We start from the raw sequence: 18779 nt of genomic DNA on the forward strand, positions 1-18779 counted from the left end.
AATTTCAATTTTAGTTTTCCATACCACGCATTTGAGTGCAGCTCAGACGGAGCTGCTGGGTATGGGTGCTACACCTGAGTAGTCAAAGTGCAATAAAAGTCAATCTCTGAGCACTGTGGTGATGCAAAAATTGAGCTGAGCTTCCTACATTACCTTGGAGAAGGGTAAAATGACAGAACAGTTTTGTGAAGCACCAGAAATGGTTATATTTTTGAAGTTCAGGTGGTAATGTCCCAAGTATCCCTCCTTGTTCCTATTCTAGGTGCTGGCCAGAGCTATGAACCACACTTTTCCTGCTGCGCTGCCCTTCATTTTTGAGTTCATTTTTGATCTCTCGCTAGCTCAAACACGATTGTCAAAGGTTTCTCAAGGGGGAGATGAGCCAACGAGCAAAACAGTCGGACAGTTTGGGGTGACGGGGTCCAGCAGAGCATGGGGCCAGGCTCCTGGCCCAGGACCATCCCTGGCTGGGGCAAAAAGTGCCTTTGCCTGCCACCCGAGTGTGTGCGCCTGTGGGCGAAGCGGGCATACTGTGGGGCTCTGCCTTTTTCTTGGCTGCCACCAGAGCCGAGGGGGTTTGTTGGCAGGGCGGCGGGCTGGCACGAAGCCGTACCCCATCTCTTCGGCCTTTCTGCCAGCCTGCGGAGCCCAGCAGGCCCAAACCAAGGGGGGCTGCTCGCCAAAATGGAAGCGGCGAGGCGAGGGCCGGCAGCGGGCTGGGCTCGGGGAAACTTCGGCGGGCGCGAGGGGAGCCGTGAGGGGAGCCCTGAGGGGAGCCCTGAGGGGAGCGGGCGGCCGTTGTGCCGGGGCGGGGCGGAGGCAGGGAGGAGGAGGAGGAGGAGGCGGAGAGGAGGACGAGGAGGAGGAGGAGAGGAGGAGGAGGAGGAGGGAAGAGGCGGCAGCAGCAGCAGCAGCAGCAGCATGGCGGCCGGGCGAGAGCGGCTGAGCGCGCCGCCGCCTCCGCCGCCCCCCGCCGCCGCCGCCGCCGCCGCCGAGCCTCCCCCCGCCGGCCCGCTGCCCAAATAGCCGCCCGGCCCGGCCCCGCCCGGAGAGCGCCCGGCCGGCCATGGAGCTCGCCAAGCCGGCCTTCCCCGCGCTGCCGCAGGCCAAAGAGGACTCCGAGGTAGGCGGCCTGGGCGCCTCCGCCCGACGGAGCGGGGCGAGGGGGGGGCACCCCGGGGCCTGTGGGGAGCCCCCGGGGGGCGCCGGACGGGGCCGCTCCCTCCTCACGGCCGGCCGCGGGGCCCCGCTCCCCGCCGGCACGGCCCGGCCCGGCTCTCCCTGCTCCCTTCCCCCGGTCCCCGCAGGGGTCCCGGCCTCACGGCCCCGCGGGGTCCCTGCACCCAGCCCTGCCCGCAGGCCCCGGTGGCCGCCGCTGGGAGGCTCCGCGTCCTTGCCCCGCCCGGTGTCCCCTTACAATGGTCCCCTCACAGCCCCTAGTATCCCCTCGCAGTGATCCCCTCACAACACCCAGAGTCCCCTCACAACGGTCCCCCTGCAGCCCCCAGTGTCCCCTCACAGCCTCTGGTGTCCCCTCACCGCCCCCAGGGTCCCCTCACAACGATCCCCTCACAGCCTCTGGTGTCCTCCCTCGCCCCTCCGCCTGCGCCCAAGACCCCAACGAACTCCTCGCCTCCACACCAGCGAGCCCCACCTGCCCGTCCCCTTCCGAGCAGTTGGCTCCGAGGCTCTCCAGAAGCCACCTGGTGCTCTGAGGAGGCGTTTCTGCCACGGGACGTGTCAGCCGGTCGAGGCAGGTGGCAATATCTGCCAAGGCTGAGCCGTGTGGTGTCGGAGGAGCCCCGTCGGGCCGGTGTCTGATTTCGGGGCTTGGCGGAGCTTCGTCTTGCTGCCCCGGGTGCTGCTGGCGTGTCTTCGTGTGCCACAGGCAGCCCATGAGCGTGCCGCTTTGGTGGCATCAAGCACTCTGTACAAAATGTCACCGCGTCCGTGCGGTGAGCCGGTGGTGTCTGAGCTCCTCGCGGCTCTACGGGTTGCCCCGTGTTTCGCGAACGCCAGCTTGTTAGACAAGACACAACGCAGTTTATTGCTGTGTCAACGGAGCTGTTGTTGAATGCTTTTATTGTGGTAAGAGTACCTTCAGGATTCCAGGTACCTGCTTTCTTCTCTTGCTTTTGTTGCCGTGATTTAGTGCCCTCTCCACTTCAGGGCTCTGCAAGTGTTTACAAATCACCTCGGTTGTTTTCAGAAAGTTGTAATCGCTTCGTATCTGAACGCAAATCGTACACAACCCTGCGAGGCTTGTAATTTGTTTGTTTTTAAATATCTTTTCTTTCTGGAGAAACCAATCCCGTTATCTAAGGTTGCTTCTGGAGATGGTTAAGTAAATTAGGCTGGATGAGATGACTTTTTGAGCCTGCTTCTAACTCGAATAGCTAAAAAGGAGTGTGTGGCTAAAATAGTCTTAAAAACAGAGGTCACTGCTAGTCTTGCAACTCTTAGCTGAGGAAGGTGAGTTGTAAGACGGCGCCCTTCACAAAGTGGGTTTTGTTTCTTTCTTGATTTCTTATTTCTCTCTCGATAATACAATGTATATAATGTTAAAACTTCAAATGCTGCAGGTCCGTAGTGGAGAGTTTCAGGGACTATATTTAAAAACCATATGCTTTACATGCTCAAGGCTTCACATTTGTGTCTGACTCTATCCCTGAGTGTTTGGGGAAGCAGAAGAGTCGCAGCCGCTGTGAGAATGTCTAAGCTCTCGGACCTCTAACTTACTGAGCAAAGGGTAAGAGGCTGCAGCCGTGGGCCCTCAGCCCGATCCTCGAGAAGATGCTTTGGAAAAGAAATCTCAGGAAACTGAAGCCATTCTGTCTCCAAATTCACAGAGAGCTGAAGATCAGCCCTTGTGTTTTGCTGTGAGGAGGCTCTTTAATGAGGGGTCCCTCTAATATGCTTTTTTAGGAAGAGGGTTATGTGTGGTGTGGAGTTGTCGTGGTGGGTTTGATTATAAGGCGTTGGTTGGAGAAGGGGCAGTGGAGGGAGAACTTGGGGAATGCCTGGTTTATGTCCCGATGTACGTGCTCGTGAGCAGTCCACAACTGGTCATTTTAACATGGTCCAGCTGCCAGCTCCCTTCTCCTGACTGACACCAGCAACTGTGGGACGGCTTAAAACAAAAAAAGCCAGTTTGTGAGCCCGGCTGGTTGACCGCCCAGCTTCACGCCGCGGTGCTGGTACGAGGAAGGGTAAGAGTGGGCAAGGCTCTCGGCTGGGGAGGGTGGCAACAGCCTGTCGCTGGATTAACTTCAGCAGGAATATGTGCTAGATAAATAGATAGATATCTTGGCCTGTGGATGGTTTGCAACGCCCCTAATCCACACATAGTATTAAAACCTGCTGAATTTTGGAACTACTGACCGCGTCTAAGAGTACCTGGTGGAGGTTGTGAAGTGCCGCGTTGAGACTTGCTGGCGGTATTTGCCTGCTGGAGAGCCGTGCATGCCTCCTTTGCATTCCTCCCCTGATAACATCTCAGGAACGGATGGACCCGAAGCGTGTTCGGAGCACTCCTAGCGATGGGTGTCACTCTTGTTCCTGTACCTGGTGCGTGTTTAAGGCTCGTCCTGGTGGCGAAACCGTGTTCGCAGCAGGTCAAGCACAGACAAGCGTCTGCCACGCGTCGGTGCAAGCGTGTGTCAGCGCCGCTTTGGAGCACTTCCTCTGGCCCTTGCGTGCTGCCTACAGCCTGGCTAATTGTCTGGGTCTGCAGCGTGAGCTAACGAAGCCTGGGATACGCCAGCTTCCGTCTCGCACTGGCAAGCCCATGTTACTAGCTGAACTCCTTTTTACGCGTCCTTACGCCGCTTGAGTTGTTCCAGTTTTATTGTTTGGTTATTGAAACTGTAACTCCACGTTCTTGCCGGGGTTTTCTGGTAATTGCTCTGAAAGTCTGTAAATAGTGTGCGTTGTTTTATAGGGTGCTGATAGTGAATATGTCGAAGCCCGATGAGTAATGCTGATTGAACATAGCATGGAAACCACTTAGGCTTAGATTTATTTATGTGCCTTTTTCTAAAACTGGCGTGCTTTCCAAGCTGGGCTCTAAAACTTTCTCAAATTTTGGAAATGCTGGTCCTTTTCTCCCAGCATAAAAATGTACAGCTAGGGACCCTTCGAAAGAGGTTGGCAGCAGTGCATGCTGGTGTATTAGTACGGAGACACCTTAGCACGCTTCGAAAGATGGTAAATAAGGACTGGGATAGTTAGGGAATTTGGCGGCTATTGTTATCCCTTGAAATCTTAAACCAAAAATGATAGGGGTGAGATGTATGCGACAGGAACACGGCACCGACTGCCAGTTCAATTATTTGTTAAAACGTTGGCATGTTTGCTTGTGGGCAGGCTGAGTAAACTACTATTCATGATCCATGTAGATTTTTTTTTTTTAGGACACTGGTTTTTGTAGTAGAATTATCAGCCTATTGGCTAAGTAGTCAAACTTGCCTTTTTATTATGCGTGCAAAAATGAGCTCTCATAGCACATGACTTCTTAGAGAAACGTTCGCTTCTTGTCAGCTATATTTAGTCTGAAACACTAGTTTATATCTGACTGCTTTTTAACCGTGGGTAGTGCAGGCCATCTAAAGGCGGAACAAATATCTTAAACTTTTGCCTTTGATAGGAAACCCAGATAACCCCCTCAACAAAACCCAACGATTTTCCTCGTCTACACACTCCTTAAAACAAGTAGGAAGCCTGTGTTATCGTACGTATCCTACCTGCCCACGTAACAGAGCAAAGGAAACTTAAACACAGAGTAGTCTTGATGGGGAATGTAGAGGAGCTGACGGGTTTGAGTCTGTGCAAGTCCAAGATTTAAATCAACTTTCAAAATAAATAAATAAAAGCTAGCAACGACAAAACCAAAGACTGTAGCGGCCCTGCCCCTTGGCTGGGGCGCCACGCTTTAGGAGGTGCTGGTGCTGCTCATTGTGGGCACCGAAACCGGTATTCAGCAGGCTCGTGGAGGTCTTTTGGCCCAAAGGTACAGGATGGGACAAAAAAGAAACCGATGTTTCTCCTCTATATTATGTTTCTACTTACCATTTAGTCTCCCGAGTTTACATTTTGTCATTTTTGTGGCTCGTGTTCCTCTTTGCCCACGTAGCCTTTATTTTCCTGTTGTGCTCTTCTTCCTTCCTCTGTGCGCTCTGTCATTCCCGCCCGCGGTTGTTTTTTCTCCCCGCCTTCCTGCTTTTGTATTTCCTTGTGTCTTCAAAAGCCCCGGTGTTTGTACGATAAGGACTTCCCGTGGGCCAGCTCCCGCTTACAAACATCCCCAAAACATCGCTGGGCGCGGCGTCCCAGCCCTGGCCACCCGGAGCTGCTTGGCCATGGCACCAAAGCCCGGCCGTCAGCTGGCCGTGCCGAAAAGTGGCTGTGCCCGTCCTGCCACCCGGCCTTGTCACCCCTGTGTCCCTCCCGTGGGGACCCGGAGCCTGGATCTCATGTAGAAATAGGTGATTTTGGGGGCCGTGTCAGGTCCCTGAGCGTGGTGACCGTCGGCTGGCAGTGCCCTCGCCTTCAGCCAGGCAATTTGTTGCGTTAGCAGAGTGCCAAAGCCCATCCTTAGCACTACCCCCGTCTTGGTAGTAGTGTGAACGTGGCTTCTGTGAGCAGAAAGAGTGGGTTTAATTTCCTGGATTTATATATTTGCACTATATTTTCATCTGGGAAAAAAAATATATATATACTTTTTTATGTTTCTAACCAGAATAACTGTGTCCGAGATCGTGAAGCATGACCAGAACTGAAGACACAGCCTTTGATTTCATTTGTGGCTTTAGCTAATTTTGAGTCCCTTAGAGTAACATGCTTCGTGCCGATAAATATGGTAGGCTTCGTTAATACTCAAATGTTTTTCTCGAATATGCTTTCAGGACTTTATCTATTTTCTTGCTGAAACGTTGCAAATGAGTCTGTGCTATTACTGCTTTAACAGTTCGTGGTTTCTTTCGGTAATAGTTTATTCTGCTTCTTTGCACCTTACAAAGTCCGTTGGTGTGGCTAGCTTTCTTTTTGTGCAGGCCTTCAGTGAACGCGTTTCCGGGCTTCCTAGTAACCAGCTAGGAAAGGAAGGGTTGAAGTGGAAGGGGAGTCTAGTTTGGAAAGCGCAAAAGAACAAACCTCAGCCTTGAAGAGCTGCAGCGAGCTGTCGGCCTGTGGAAACGGTCCTAGAAGAAAACGGAATACAGGAGCCGGGGAGAGCCGGAGGATTGGGGTGTTATCAGCTTCCCAGCTGCCACCGGGTCAGGCTTTCCCACCTGACAAAGCTCTGCTTTTTAAATGTAGTAGCTCAGGTAAAGCGTTCCGGACAGTGGACTGAGGACGTTGTAAGGGAAAAGCAAAGCGTTTGGGAGGGGAGTTGGAGAAGCTGTGAATTACGATCTCAGAGTGAAATGGAAGATGAATTACTGCAGCACTGAGGGGCAGCTGTGACGGAGCCGTAAGGAGCCTGGTATGGGTGGAAACCAAACCACCCGGTTTGTTGGACTGTATCAGATGGGAGGTTTCTCAGAGAGTTGTCTGTCCTACCTTCAAACGGGATGGGACATCGTTTTGTAGTGCAAATTAAACTTCACGCTTCCTCAGAATTAAGCATGAAGCTTTTTGTGTCAGGACGACCGCTGAGGTAGGGGATTGGACCCGTCCACCACCCAAGCTGCAGGCTGCCAGGGGGAGCAGCGGCAGTGTTGGCAGTTAAAATGATCGTATCTTCTGACTTCTCTGCTGTGCTGCTGCTCAGCAGTAATCTTCTTTTCCTGTAGAGAGCGGTACGAGATTACAGCCAAGAGATCGCTCGGTCAGAGCAGATAAAGGAATCGAAGCAGCTCAGCAGGACGTGGGGCTGTCGTTGCCGGATCGTTTGTCTTCAGCTTTAGTCTCACAAACTGGAGGAACGTTGTACCAGGTTGGGAGGAGACACTTTGAGTTTTATAGCTTATATGAAGATACCACTGGACGTGGAAACAAACGTAGGCAAGAGGATCCTGACAGCCCTAGATTCTTGATGTACGTGAGGAACAAACAATCGTAAGTCTTGCTGTGGTGGATTACGATGAGGAATCTGTACAGAGAGGTACGCAATGCTGTTGACAGTAAAAGAGCTGCCTGAGTATTGGAAAGGGGGTCAGAATCCCAGAGTAGTCAGGAAAGTTTTTAGATATATGTTGTATATGTGAAAATTAGGGGGATCTTCTAACTGGTTAGTAGGCTGCTGAGTGATACCACGTTGGGTATCCATTTCACTGCCTGCTTCTGGCGAGGCATGCACAGATTGCATGTGGCGAGTTGTAGAGCTGCGTTTAAAACCACGCAGTTTCCTTGCACATCTTGAGCATGGACAAGGCTCAACATCAAAGCTGCTAAATTAATTTGAAAATTCATGTTATGGGAGTCCTAGCCAAGGTCACTCTTGCAGGGAAAAAATCCACACGTGCATGCATTTGAGCACATCAGTGTCCTGTCAACTCTTTTTTTTTCCATGAAACTGTTCTCCTAAAGAAGGTACAGCTATGGCAAAACACATCAATAACACAACTCTTGGCAAAGTGACTCTTGTTGGTGTAGTTTAGATGGTGGTTACGGGGAAGCTGTCTGCGGCAAGGCAAAATCTTGCCTGTTTGTTCATATCTTGAATTTATTCCAGCTAGGGATTGGCTGTAGGTGGGGAAAGGAGGGCTTTGAAACGTGCTTCATTCCCTTTTCACTTGCTCATCGCTCCATACGGAGGCAGCACGAAGTGCCGCAGTAGCCCCCATCGTTTCGTTTGCCTGGACACACGAGCAGGTCAGCGCTGTGAGCACCCTCAAAAAACACAAGAGGCATCTCTTCAACCTGTCCCTCACAGCCTAGCTTGGGCAGACCCGTCAGAGGTGAGTGGCTCCTCTGTAAAGCTTCATGTTATCTTATTTTCATTCCCTCTCTCTATTTTGTCTTCCAAGTATCAAAGACCTCTTCGGTCTGATAAAGGGAAACTTCCAGTTGTTGTTTGCCTTCGGGGTGCTGCAGTGTGAAGAACACGGTTAACGAATGAACTCCTTAAAATGAGACCTCTGCTTGCTACTCTGATAGATTTTTCATGGCCTTTTGCATGCCGTTTGAATAATCTTGCGTTGTTAATTTTAAAAGGCTGGAAGGGATGTCAGGCAATCAGCAGAATCGCTCTTAGTTTGTGTCCTTGCGTAACGAAAACATACAGTCTGCGATGGCATCTTTCAGATATTTATTTCGCAGACTAAAATCCATTGCAAACTGTACCTTTTGGGCTTTTTGGAAAACACTGGCGGCTAATGTCTGGAGCTAGTAGTGCCTTGTTTTTGTGTTCTGAACATCTGTGGCATCTGTTGCCCTTTGGGTTTTGTTTTCCTTTGGACTACGTACTGCTAAATTCTTGCCTACTTATTGTGCGCAGCTTACAGCTTTTGTGACTAACCCAATTTCCTGCTTCAGATGCATTTCGGAGGAATATTTTTAACACGTTAAGTCCCCTTGACCAAAGTACTGATGAACTTGTGTTTTCATTACGCTCCAGACTAAGACTTCTAAATTCCCCAAGTATATAAATAGAGTAGTAAGCCCGCTTAGGGCTCCTGGAGCGTAACTTAAGCTCTTCAGAAGTTATTCCTCATGATGTTGTTTTTATACTTGGACAAAACCAGGACTTCCTCGCATTTTGGTGAATAAATTACGCTTTTGTATATGCAGTGAGGCAGTGGGATTACGCTAAAACTTACTTGGGTCAACCTTCAAAGGATACAGTTCCTTAAAGACCATCCCTTTGTTACAGGATTTCTATGTTCTGCTATCAGGAGCTTTTATTATTACAGCTGGAACACGCAAAAACAACTTAGCTGGCCCTCTGTCTTTAACAGAGACCATTTCAGCGTGGTTTTGTGTCCCTGTTTGTACTACCATTTTACGTAGTATTCAGGGAATTGTTTTGAGTGGCTTAATGTTTGTTTGCTTTCTCAGAAACGCTGCCCCAGATTCAATCCAAGTGGCTTCCAGGATGACTTCCCTGATACTAAAATCCTTTCTAATTCCCTACCAAGAGCTAGCAAAGCCTCCCTGCGTGTGTGGCCAGGGGAAGCACTGACTTTTTCTTGTGCGCCCTTCTAAAAAGGGGCTGACTGTGAAATCGGTGCTTCCGGCACAGCTGTGGGTGCTGAGGTGGGCAAAGCCGTGGGTTGAGGGCTTGGATCTTTCTCGAAGCCCTCGAGACCTCGCCGCAGAGGTGGGATACTCGGAGTTGAACTTCCTGGTAGCTCCGAGGAGACCAGGACGTCGACAGGAGCGGCACGTGGCGAAGCTTTTTCTTAGCTGCCGGCGTGCGTGGAGCAACCGACCGAGTTCCGTAAATAAAGGCGAGCGGTCTGTTAGGTTTGCTACGTCCGGAAACTTCCCCTCTTCTTTCTGGTAGCTGGGATCTCACACGGCTCCCTCGTACTGCGGGGCAGCGAGAGAGAGCCCGCTGACAGCACAGCGGGAGCTGTAAGGGAGCGAGGACAGGCACGGAGGCTCTGCCGAAGGATTCGTTCAGTTTAGCTTTGGCTGTTCTGTCAAACGGAGCAAGGGCTGAAAACGCTGGGCCTGCCACGTCCTCCGGAAGGTTTGGAGAGACCGAGCGGGGGCAGCGAGCCCCGCGGGTCGGGATCCTGCGGGAGGTGGCCGTGTGCTGGCTGCTGACGGACGGCTGGGCATCGCCTTCGTGCGGCCCAGCGCCGGCACGTGGATGTCGTGCGAGGATCCTTCCCGGTGTAACGGCCTCGCGTGGGGAAAAGTGGGAATCAGTTTCCTTATGGCGTGCTGTAGTGATGCAGAACACGGCTTTCTGGGGTTGTTAAAGCTAAAACCTGAATATTCAGAGCTAAGCTGCTTTGAGTAGAGGCAGTGAGATAGTCTGGGTTTTAAGGGAGCTACTGCTGTGCCTCCTTCCTTCTGCCTGCTTGTTCAGGGCTGCAGGAATGTAACAACCAAAGGACTCTTTTGCCTCTGTGGCTAATACAGAATGGCCTGAAGCTTTTCCCTTTTTCTTCCCCCCTCCTTCTGCCTACCCTCTCTAGAGACGTTTCAAAGCAGAAAGCCGAGCAGTGGATATACACCACGCCGGCTCTCCTGCACAGGCGTCCTCGCTGATGACGTCGGGTGCTTGAGTTTTTCTGCACGTTTGCTCTCAGAAGAGTGATGTGCCTTGTCCCCGAGTGTCGCTGGCGTCCGCCTGGAGAGGTAGAAGTTAGCTCGTACACATGCAGAAAACAGACTTTATTCTTTTATATAATGTGAACGGATAGGCCTCTGCCTGGATTTGTTTTCCCTTCTGCATGCTTATATAACTATTTTTATTTTATTTTTAAGGATTGGACCTATCCCATGAGGAGAGAGATGCAGGTATGACACGCTTTCATTTTCCGTTTGAGTCAAAACCCACGGTGCCTTCTATAGGGGGAAAAAAAAGCCATACAAAAAAAGCTGGTATTAAAATCAGTCCTTAGGGTAAAGTACCAGGCAGCACCCTGGGAGAGATGTGCTGCTCCAGTGGAGGAAGGACAGGGGTTTAATATCTCTCAGACATCCCTGGATTAATGTGGTTCCAGTGGTGGCATCTTGTTGTTCCGTCGGGGACTACAGGTAGCGAGGGGTTCAGTGGCAGGGGGAGAGGGCTGCTGGCATAGTGTGAAGGTAGGTTTGGGTCTCCGTTGTGCAAGTACAGGAAAACAAAAAGATCTCCTTCAGAATCCCCCCAAATGAATGTTTTTAGGAGACGGTTACTGAAAACTTTATTGGAGCTCTGCTTTTTAACTTAAATCCCGTTGGGAGCAGCTGTTCTCATGTAGGACTTCGGGACAATTAAAAGTTTCCTGCCGCGTCAGCCAAATCTTTGTACGAGACCTTCATGCCTTTATTGGGGAGGAGATAACTGGTTAAAATTAGCTTTTTTCTACTACTGAGACAAAGCTAGAGACCTGATATACGTGTATATTTTCCATGAGAGCGCTTAGGAATTAAGTTGGAGACACAATTATGTACAAACGCAGAGTTCCCTCGAAGCCCACGTTCGATCTGGGGCTGGGTAAGAGGTATCAGTCAACCTGGAACTTAGCCTAAACAAAGGACGTAATTCCAGTTCCAGAACAAGATCTCCTGCACAAAGGTCACGCAGCTTTTATTTTGTTCCCTTGGCCTGTTTTAAACAGCACTTGATAACGTCTCACGGACGTGTGAATTATTTGTTCCTGTGGGGTCGAATGCAGCGTGTTATTTCAGATAATTTGGGGTTGGTATTAACTGTCTGTTTTTCTGCCCCCCTAGGAAATTTTACCCGGGTTATTTTTAGGCCCGTATTCTTCAGCTATGAAAAGCAAGGTATGATTTTCAGAAGAGTGTCTCATAAGGAAACTTTGCTGTGCTGCTTTGTTACTGTGGCAATGTGTTCAAGTGTACGTCTGTATCCACCTAGGTATAAATTTGGTTGCAACATTTTGTACAATCCCCTGACATCTCTCCTGCTCGGCAGAAGTAATGCATCGTGCGTTTATGGGGTGGTTTCTTAAACCTGGAGGATAATCAGGGGCTGGTATCGATGCCTCCCTCTTTCCAGAGACTTTCCAGAGAGAATCTGCAGCCCTGCAGCCATGTGCTGGGGCAGTTGACACTTGCAAAAACTGCCTTTTCTTTAACAATCTTGAAAGAAGTGAAAAAGAGCCCTGATTGATTTTTCACATGGCTTGAAGTTGTGCGTGCGTGCGTACATACACGTGCGAGTTCTTAATTTCTGCTGGTCAGCTTTACCTATGCCTTGCAAACCAGAGAAAACTCTAGGTCTGAAGTGACTTACATGTTAAATAATTGTGGTGAACGTGTGTCTGTGTTTTGTATACTAAAAATTGAGTTTTATAATTAAGCTTTAAAATAATTTTTCTAAGAGGTTATTAAAAAAATCAGACTTGCACATCGCCGATCAGGCAATCAGTTTCCTTTACTGAAGTGTTGCAGCACAGACCAGAATTGGAAACTTACACAGTAAAATAAAGTATGTAGCAGTGCTTGACTTGATCGTAGAAGCAAAACCAAAGCTTGTTATCTGCCAGCTTGCATTGTGGTCTAACTGCTCTTACCTTCAATGGTCTGGCTGCAAGAAGCGGTCTGCAAGAAGCAATGATAGCTGAAAATTGCTGTAGCATATGCACACTTGCAGTTTCAGGAGAAATGAAAGGTGGGCAAAATCAAACAAGTTTTTGAACGCCTTTCTTGCCTCTTCCTTTTATCATTGGAATGCTTTTCTTCTTACAGATCCTGATGGTTGTGTTTTTGCTTTTTTGAAAGAGAATTTTTCACACTGAGCTTTGAATGTTAAAAAGCCAGCTCTGATTTTCCTCAAGTACTTGATGTAACTCATTGCGTATTTAAGTATAGCTTCTCTTTTAAATGACCGTGTAATCGATGGACTCAGTTTTAAAAAATCTGTTTTTCTTTTTCTGCAGCTACCTATACTTCAGAAACATGGAATCACCCATGTAATATGCATACGGCAAAACATTGAAGCAAACTTTATTAAACCAAACTTCCAACAGCTATTTAGGTGAGAAATGAGCATAATGTGCAGAACTGTAAACAATTAAGACTTACTTTTAAACACATTACTCTGTAGTAATGAGATCTTTTTTGCGCGTTCTTTCTGGTTATTTTTACGTTGTAAAGACTATTTCTACACCTTATCACATTTCTCAAAGACTCTTAAATCCAAGCTGTGGAGTTTCTTCATCGTGCTAAACTCCAGACGTAAGCAAATCCACAAATGAAAAGTATCTGTTAGTGTCCAGTAACTGTCTTGAGTTATGAGGTTGTAAGTTCTGGTTAGTTCTGAGTAGTCTCTGCTGTCAATAAAACACTTGAGGTAACTTGATCAGAAAATGTGTACCTCTGAAAAACCTGCATAGAGAGCCCCAGAAAAGAATGCTGGCCCGTATTCACATACTGATGGCGAGGATGTGAGCACATAGTGTGCTGCTTTCAAACCCAGCTCTGTCGTTGTAGCACAGCATTTATGAATTTCTTCCGCCCCCCCGGGGCGATTTTGTCTGGGGATGTTGGAGAAGGTTCCTCGCTTGCTTCCCTGTAAGGACAGCTCAGAAGGCTGCTTGCTCGGAGTAGTTCTGGAGCTCGGACCGGAGAGTAAAGCTACGTGGGTAGTGTCGGCTTCCTTCTGCAGGTTGGAGTGTTGTCGCAGGGCTGAGTCAGCTGTAAGCGTTACTGTGTACTCATGGCAACTGTTCTCGTTGCAGGTATTTAGTCCTGGATATTGCAGATAATCCAGTTGAGAATATAATACGATTTTTCCCTATGGTAAGTATTGGTTAACGTGAATGGGTTGGGAATGGAGTTGTCCGGTAAGATTCTTGTGAACAAACAGATGCATGGTTCCAGGTGTGGGAAGCCCAACCTGAGGCACTTTCCTAGGCAGGCGGCAGGGTTGAGAACTCTTAAGTGACCTTTTTATTGCCACTGTAGTAAGGGTGATTAACTCATTCTTACAAGCATAGAAACAGAGGCAGAATTGTAAGAGCTGTAGCGTATTATGGTCCCGAAAGAAGACAGGTTATGTGAGAGTAATACTTATTTTGGAACCCCTTAGCCTGTAGGGAAGCTTTTTTATCACCAAAGAATTTATTTTAGTATTTGATACAAGAGATGTAAATTAAACAGAACATGGTAACTAGTTGGTGTAGCTCAGTTTTACAGCATCTTGAAAGATGTTCATGCAGAGGAGTTAAAAGGTAACTGTAAACTAAACAGTACACATGACATAGTCAAATGTGGAAAAAGCTCAAAACTAAAGGTTTGTTCTTTGATTTTTGTATCTTTATTTTAGGTTAGTTTGTAACAGAGCAAAAGCATTTCCTTCCTTCCCCCACTCAAAGGAAAAAAAAAGAAAAAAGCTTTTCTGGCTTCACTGCATATAGCAGAGGTGGTCACGTTTTTGCAGAAGAAGGCAAATTAACTGATGGCTTGCAGCTTTTCTAAAGTATAATGCCATTTGACCAAAGCATCCTTTGCAAATCTGAGTTACTGACATCTTAGTATTTCTACTGGCGTATTTTTAAGAGTCTGATCGGAGTTTTCTCCACAATAAATTACCTAGCTTTTGCCTTTCATCTAATCAACTGTTTCAACCTGGTAGTATTTCACAGACCTCACTAGATCATGTCTCCCCTTATAGACTGATTAGACCTACTGTTTTTTACTGAAAATATAATTGGAGAACTTTTCAGAAGACATGGGCATCAGTAGTGTGATCCAGGCCATACTTCTGCTGATGCATGTGTTTTTTCCTGCCCCTGAACTGTTAAGCAAAGATGTCTGGAGGTTGCTTTTTTATTATGGTGGCACAACATGTCACATAATGAATGTAAACAGCACACACAATGGATCTTAAAGCATTTTTGCGCCTGGCTTCACATTAAGTTTCACTGACTATTTTATGTATAGTAAAAAGTACAAAAAAAAAGACATCGCTTCAGCCAGACGCTTTGAAGTCCGTACAGAGTGAGTTGTTGTTGTTGTGTAGAAAGACTGATAAAAAAGTTCCACAATATTTAAATGCAAGTAGTAGTAACGCTTAGAATAATCTGAATGTTTGTCTTGTAATTCTTTTCTCTTTTTAGACTAAAGAATTTATTGATGGAAGTTTACAAAGTGGAGGTAAAATCAGATTTGCTTTTCCTTTTATTTACTAATACATCGCTGTTAAAGCTTTATAGCTAGCTTAGTGGTGTGTATAATGTGCTCCTAAGTATGAGGTTTTCTTGAATTTGGGAGGCTAATTGTGTTCAACTTGAACTGAATTATACAAATGCAGAGTAAAGTGTTTTTTCCTCTTACCTCCAAATGGAAAACAAGCTTCTTAATGTATCTGTTTTTTCACTTTAAACGCAAGTGTGTTCTGTGTGGGAACGAGTTTTGTCTCTTCCCTAATGTAGGGCCTTAAAATCTGCCTTGCAGTCCTGGAATGGAGATCCTGTTACTCAAAATCCCCAGAAGAGAAAAATTTATGCTCCTGTATCCCTGGGGCAGAAATGGACAGTCTAGTTGGTAATCTAGAGTGAATTAAAACGCACATGTTGTTCTTAGGATGTACCTTACTGCTGTGTAGTTTTTCATAACGAGGAAAAACTACATCACAGAATTTTCCTCAGTTAATACGAATATGGTTTTGGTTTTTGTCCTTGTCAGGAAAAGTTCTTGTCCATGGAAACGCAGGGATTTCTAGAAGGTAGGAAACTATCCGTCCTGCTTATTTTTTTTAAATATTTTTTAGAATATATTGGAATATATTCTACTGATTTTTATTTTTGTCTTTTATTTCAGTGCTGCCTTAGTTATTGCATACATAATGGAAACATTTGGGGTGAAGTACAGGTAAGAACAGAGTATGGACAGTACTGCACAGTCATGTAGTTAATGATTCCTCTCAAAAGGCAGCAAGAGTGCTTACCTAGAGGTAAGTCCGATATATCCGTAGGTATTGCTGTTTTAATTCAAGTAGTGTAAATGAATAATAATTTTGGAGGGAACGCGAGCAGTCCTGTACTGTCACATAAGCCAGTTGTCACCCACTGAGACTGAGTGAAGACTTCAGGTGAGGCAGATTATTCCATTTCTTTCCACTGCAGGTTTGTTTTCAGCATTTCATGAAGAAGTAGGTACCTGCTGCTAATGGGAACAGGATGCCAGCCTACATAGATTGATGCCTCACTGTAAGACCTTATAGAAGAGGCCCCAAGAGGCTGTTTTAAGCAGCATGTTGAAAACAGGCCAGCAAGCAGAAGACTGGAGGTGGGGGTGGGCAAAGAGCATGCTGCAACTACTGCCTCCTATTTTGCACAGACAATTTCAATTACACAAACCGATTCTGAGAAGGTTGTGTATTTTCTAAGAACTATAGAACCTGAAGAACTGCTCATGAAATCACAGATGGTTTTGTCACGGTCTGTTTTCCACTGAAGTATTTTCTATCCCCTTCTCTTGTTAAGGGATGCATTTACTTATGTTCAAGAAAGAAGATTCTGTATTAATCCTAATGCTGGATTTGTCCACCAACTTCAGGTGATGTTTTGTTCTTTTTTTACTGGTCATAGCTCAAAACCCATTTGATGATTCATCTTGTTCCAAAGCCATTGTTTCTATTTAGGCTTAGCATTTACTGTAAAAATATGCTTCAAGTAAATGTCAGAAGTTATAGCAGAGCCTGGGAGGAAGATGAGTGGGTATCCTAATTCATTAGACATAAGCTTCAGACAAAGCAAATCCAGGAATGGGAGAAATAAGAGAATTCTGTTTTGTGTAGTGATCAAGAGGCTCTGAAACAGCTTGGTCGGTGGCTAAGGAAAGTGCAATGCAGGTATTGTAGCACACATCTGTGATGCTACTTGACACTTGCATTCATAGACGATGAAGTTCACAGGTATGAAACAGCAAACCTTAAATGTCGTGAAATTGCTTTATCATATTCCAGGAGTCTGTTGGGTGCATGGTCAGCAAACACCAGGATAGCGTGGTGAAGCATATTTGCAGTATCTCTGTTGCTTAAGTGGCTGGCAGCAGGATGACTAAATGTCTCCTGAGTGTGTGTGTGGTTTTTTAAGTAATTCCTACTGAGGAGTTGCTGTGTAGTAACAGAGGCGTGATGGGTCAGTGGAACACAACTTGAAGTTCTTGTGTGGTTTGTCCTCGTAACAAATCTCTGAAGTTGCTATGTTCTCAGTTTGGTTTGCTTCTGCTGTCTGAATTGCCTGCTGGGAACAAGAAGTTCTCTAAACGTTCTCAGGGATTTTTTTCTGATGACAGTTCTCTCTTTCTTAAAGCTATTTCTTGTCACCCTGTAAGTTTTCTTTTGCTCTGCCTTCCTGATGGTTTTTGTTGTTTGTGTCAACGCTCTACTCCTTTAAAATCTCTGCCTTGCTGTAAAACACCCTCTGATGTGTCCTGAACTCTTGAGTTAGTCGTTCTCCTCTTTACAAAGCATTATGCCAAATTAATAGCAGTATGTATAATTACTTTTTTTTTTTTCCCCAGGAATATGAAGCCATCTATCTAGCAAAATTAACCATCCAGATGATGTCACCACTGCAGCTGGAGAGATCCCTCTCTGTTCCACCCGGTACTACAGGTCAGAAGCCTCTTCTACTGTGTTTGCTGCCACCTGCTTAGCCTGGTGTTGTGTGGGTGACTGTCTCACACCCTAAGTAAGCCCCCAGCAGCAGTGAATCTCAGACTTTTGGGAAGGAGATGGCTGCAGTTGATGTGCAAGCTCTGTACAAACAGAAAAATGAAGTATGGGGGCGGTGTAAAGGGAGCCCAAAAATAGTGGGTTCTAGGAAATTTATCTTTGTTGTGGCGAAAAGCAAGGCAAGAAGAGTGCTATAAGCAACCGCCTGTCCCAGAAACTGAATGTTGGCCCCTTTTAAGGGTCCACTTCTTCCAATAAAACAGTAACAACTGTCCTATAGCCCTGCTCACAGATGGGTATTATTACAGCTGTTATTTATCCTCTTTTTTTTTCCTTTTTGTAGGAAGTTTAAAGCGAATGCACGAAGAGGACGAAGAACTTGGTACCATGCAAGTGGCAGCAGCACAGAATGGATGATACCTGAGGACAGCACTGTTTGTATTGTGAATTCCTGCCAAGAAAGGTGAAGAAAACTAGGGGAAAAAAAATAATAATGCAAAACGATGAACACACACATAGCTTCTTTTCAATTACATGTTGCTTTCAGATGCAAATCTGCCTCTGCAACACACTAAGCATCATTTTTAAGATGTTGGACTTCTTGAATGAATAGATGGCACTGATTGTTTTACTCCTTTTTTACACTTTACAGTTTTATTCTAAACCAAGATTTTTGGACTTGCAAAGAGGTATTATTGCAATAATGCACTTTTCATACTTGAAATTTCTTTATTTGTATGATATAAAGTTATTACTTTAAACAAAATGCAAGCTGGGGGGGGATTTGTTTATAAAGTTATTTGTGTAATTTATAACAAGAGACTTTAGTAAAGAAAAAATTTGCTAAAACTTACTTTGTTCTCACTATGTTATGGTCATGCTCGTAGAAATGAGCTTTACAAGCCATGCTATATGCTACTATTGGCAATTGAGCAACAGCAGTGATCTGTTCAGTATTAACTCTTTACTTTGTTATAAAATTTCATTATATACTGACTTATTTTGAGACTGACGCTGAGGCCAACTTAAGAGAAAACTGTTCTGAAAAATCTCTACTTGCTTTATGCAAGTTAACTTACTTTACCAGAGTACTGATAACTTAGCACATGACTATTTTATTAAATACAAAAGGCAGCTACCAACGTTACACACATCACGACTGAATTCTTTCAGCTAGCATTAAGCAGCTGCTCGTTAAATCACTTGTTTAAGAAGCTGAACAACCGGTGTGGTTGAGTTGTCTACTAGAATAGTGCATCTTCAGAGTGGCATTGAAGTAGTTCCTAGAGTTAGACAACAGTTGCATCATTTAAGGTAAAAATTTGGATGGTATTTGAAAACTGGTGCCTGAAGCACTGGCCATAGCAGTATCAAGACCGAAAGGATTCACCATGGCTCTTCTTAAATCATTAGAGATGATTAAGACCACACATTTATGGGTGCTTTAAACCTCTCAGACTGGGAGTTGCTAAGGCAGTTCGTGCAGCTTTAACTCTTCCACCCTCTCAGAAGCTCTGATAGCTACTGA

General features: G+C 46.3%; 1 protein-coding gene across 1 annotated transcript; it reads left to right on the forward strand.

The window, feature by feature from the left end:
• Positions 1–841: 841 nt before the first annotated feature.
• STYX (serine/threonine/tyrosine interacting protein) lies at positions 842–18102 on the forward strand. Its single transcript, XM_040558267.1, has 11 exons — positions 842–1123; positions 10381–10413; positions 11335–11388; positions 12507–12604; positions 13308–13368; positions 14688–14724; positions 15256–15295; positions 15391–15441; positions 16056–16128; positions 17098–17191; positions 17595–18102. The coding sequence occupies exons 1-11, from the start codon at positions 1067–1069 to the stop codon at positions 17666–17668; spliced, it is 672 nt and encodes a 223-aa protein (XP_040414201.1). The 5' UTR covers positions 842–1066; the 3' UTR covers positions 17669–18102.
• Positions 18103–18779: the final 677 nt, after the last annotated feature.

This window comes from Cygnus olor, chromosome 5 (genome assembly GCF_009769625.2).
Source record: "Cygnus olor isolate bCygOlo1 chromosome 5, bCygOlo1.pri.v2, whole genome shotgun sequence".
In the NCBI taxonomy this organism is placed as follows: Eukaryota; Metazoa; Chordata; class Aves; order Anseriformes; family Anatidae; genus Cygnus; species Cygnus olor.

What these genes read in the sequence shown, in the direction of transcription:
- STYX (XM_040558267.1), top strand. Translation starts at nt 1,067, where the DNA reads ATGGAGCTCGCCAAGCCGGCCTTCCCCGCGCTGCCGCAGGCCAAAGAG. An exon ending in AGGCCAAAGAGGACTCCGAG is followed by an intron (nt 1,124 to 10,380) that starts GTAGGCGGCCTG and finishes TTTATTTTTAAG; the next exon opens with GATTGGACCTATCCCATGAG. An exon ending in CTTCAGCTATGAAAAGCAAG is followed by an intron (nt 11,389 to 12,506) that starts GTATGATTTTCA and finishes CTTTTTCTGCAG; the next exon opens with CTACCTATACTTCAGAAACA.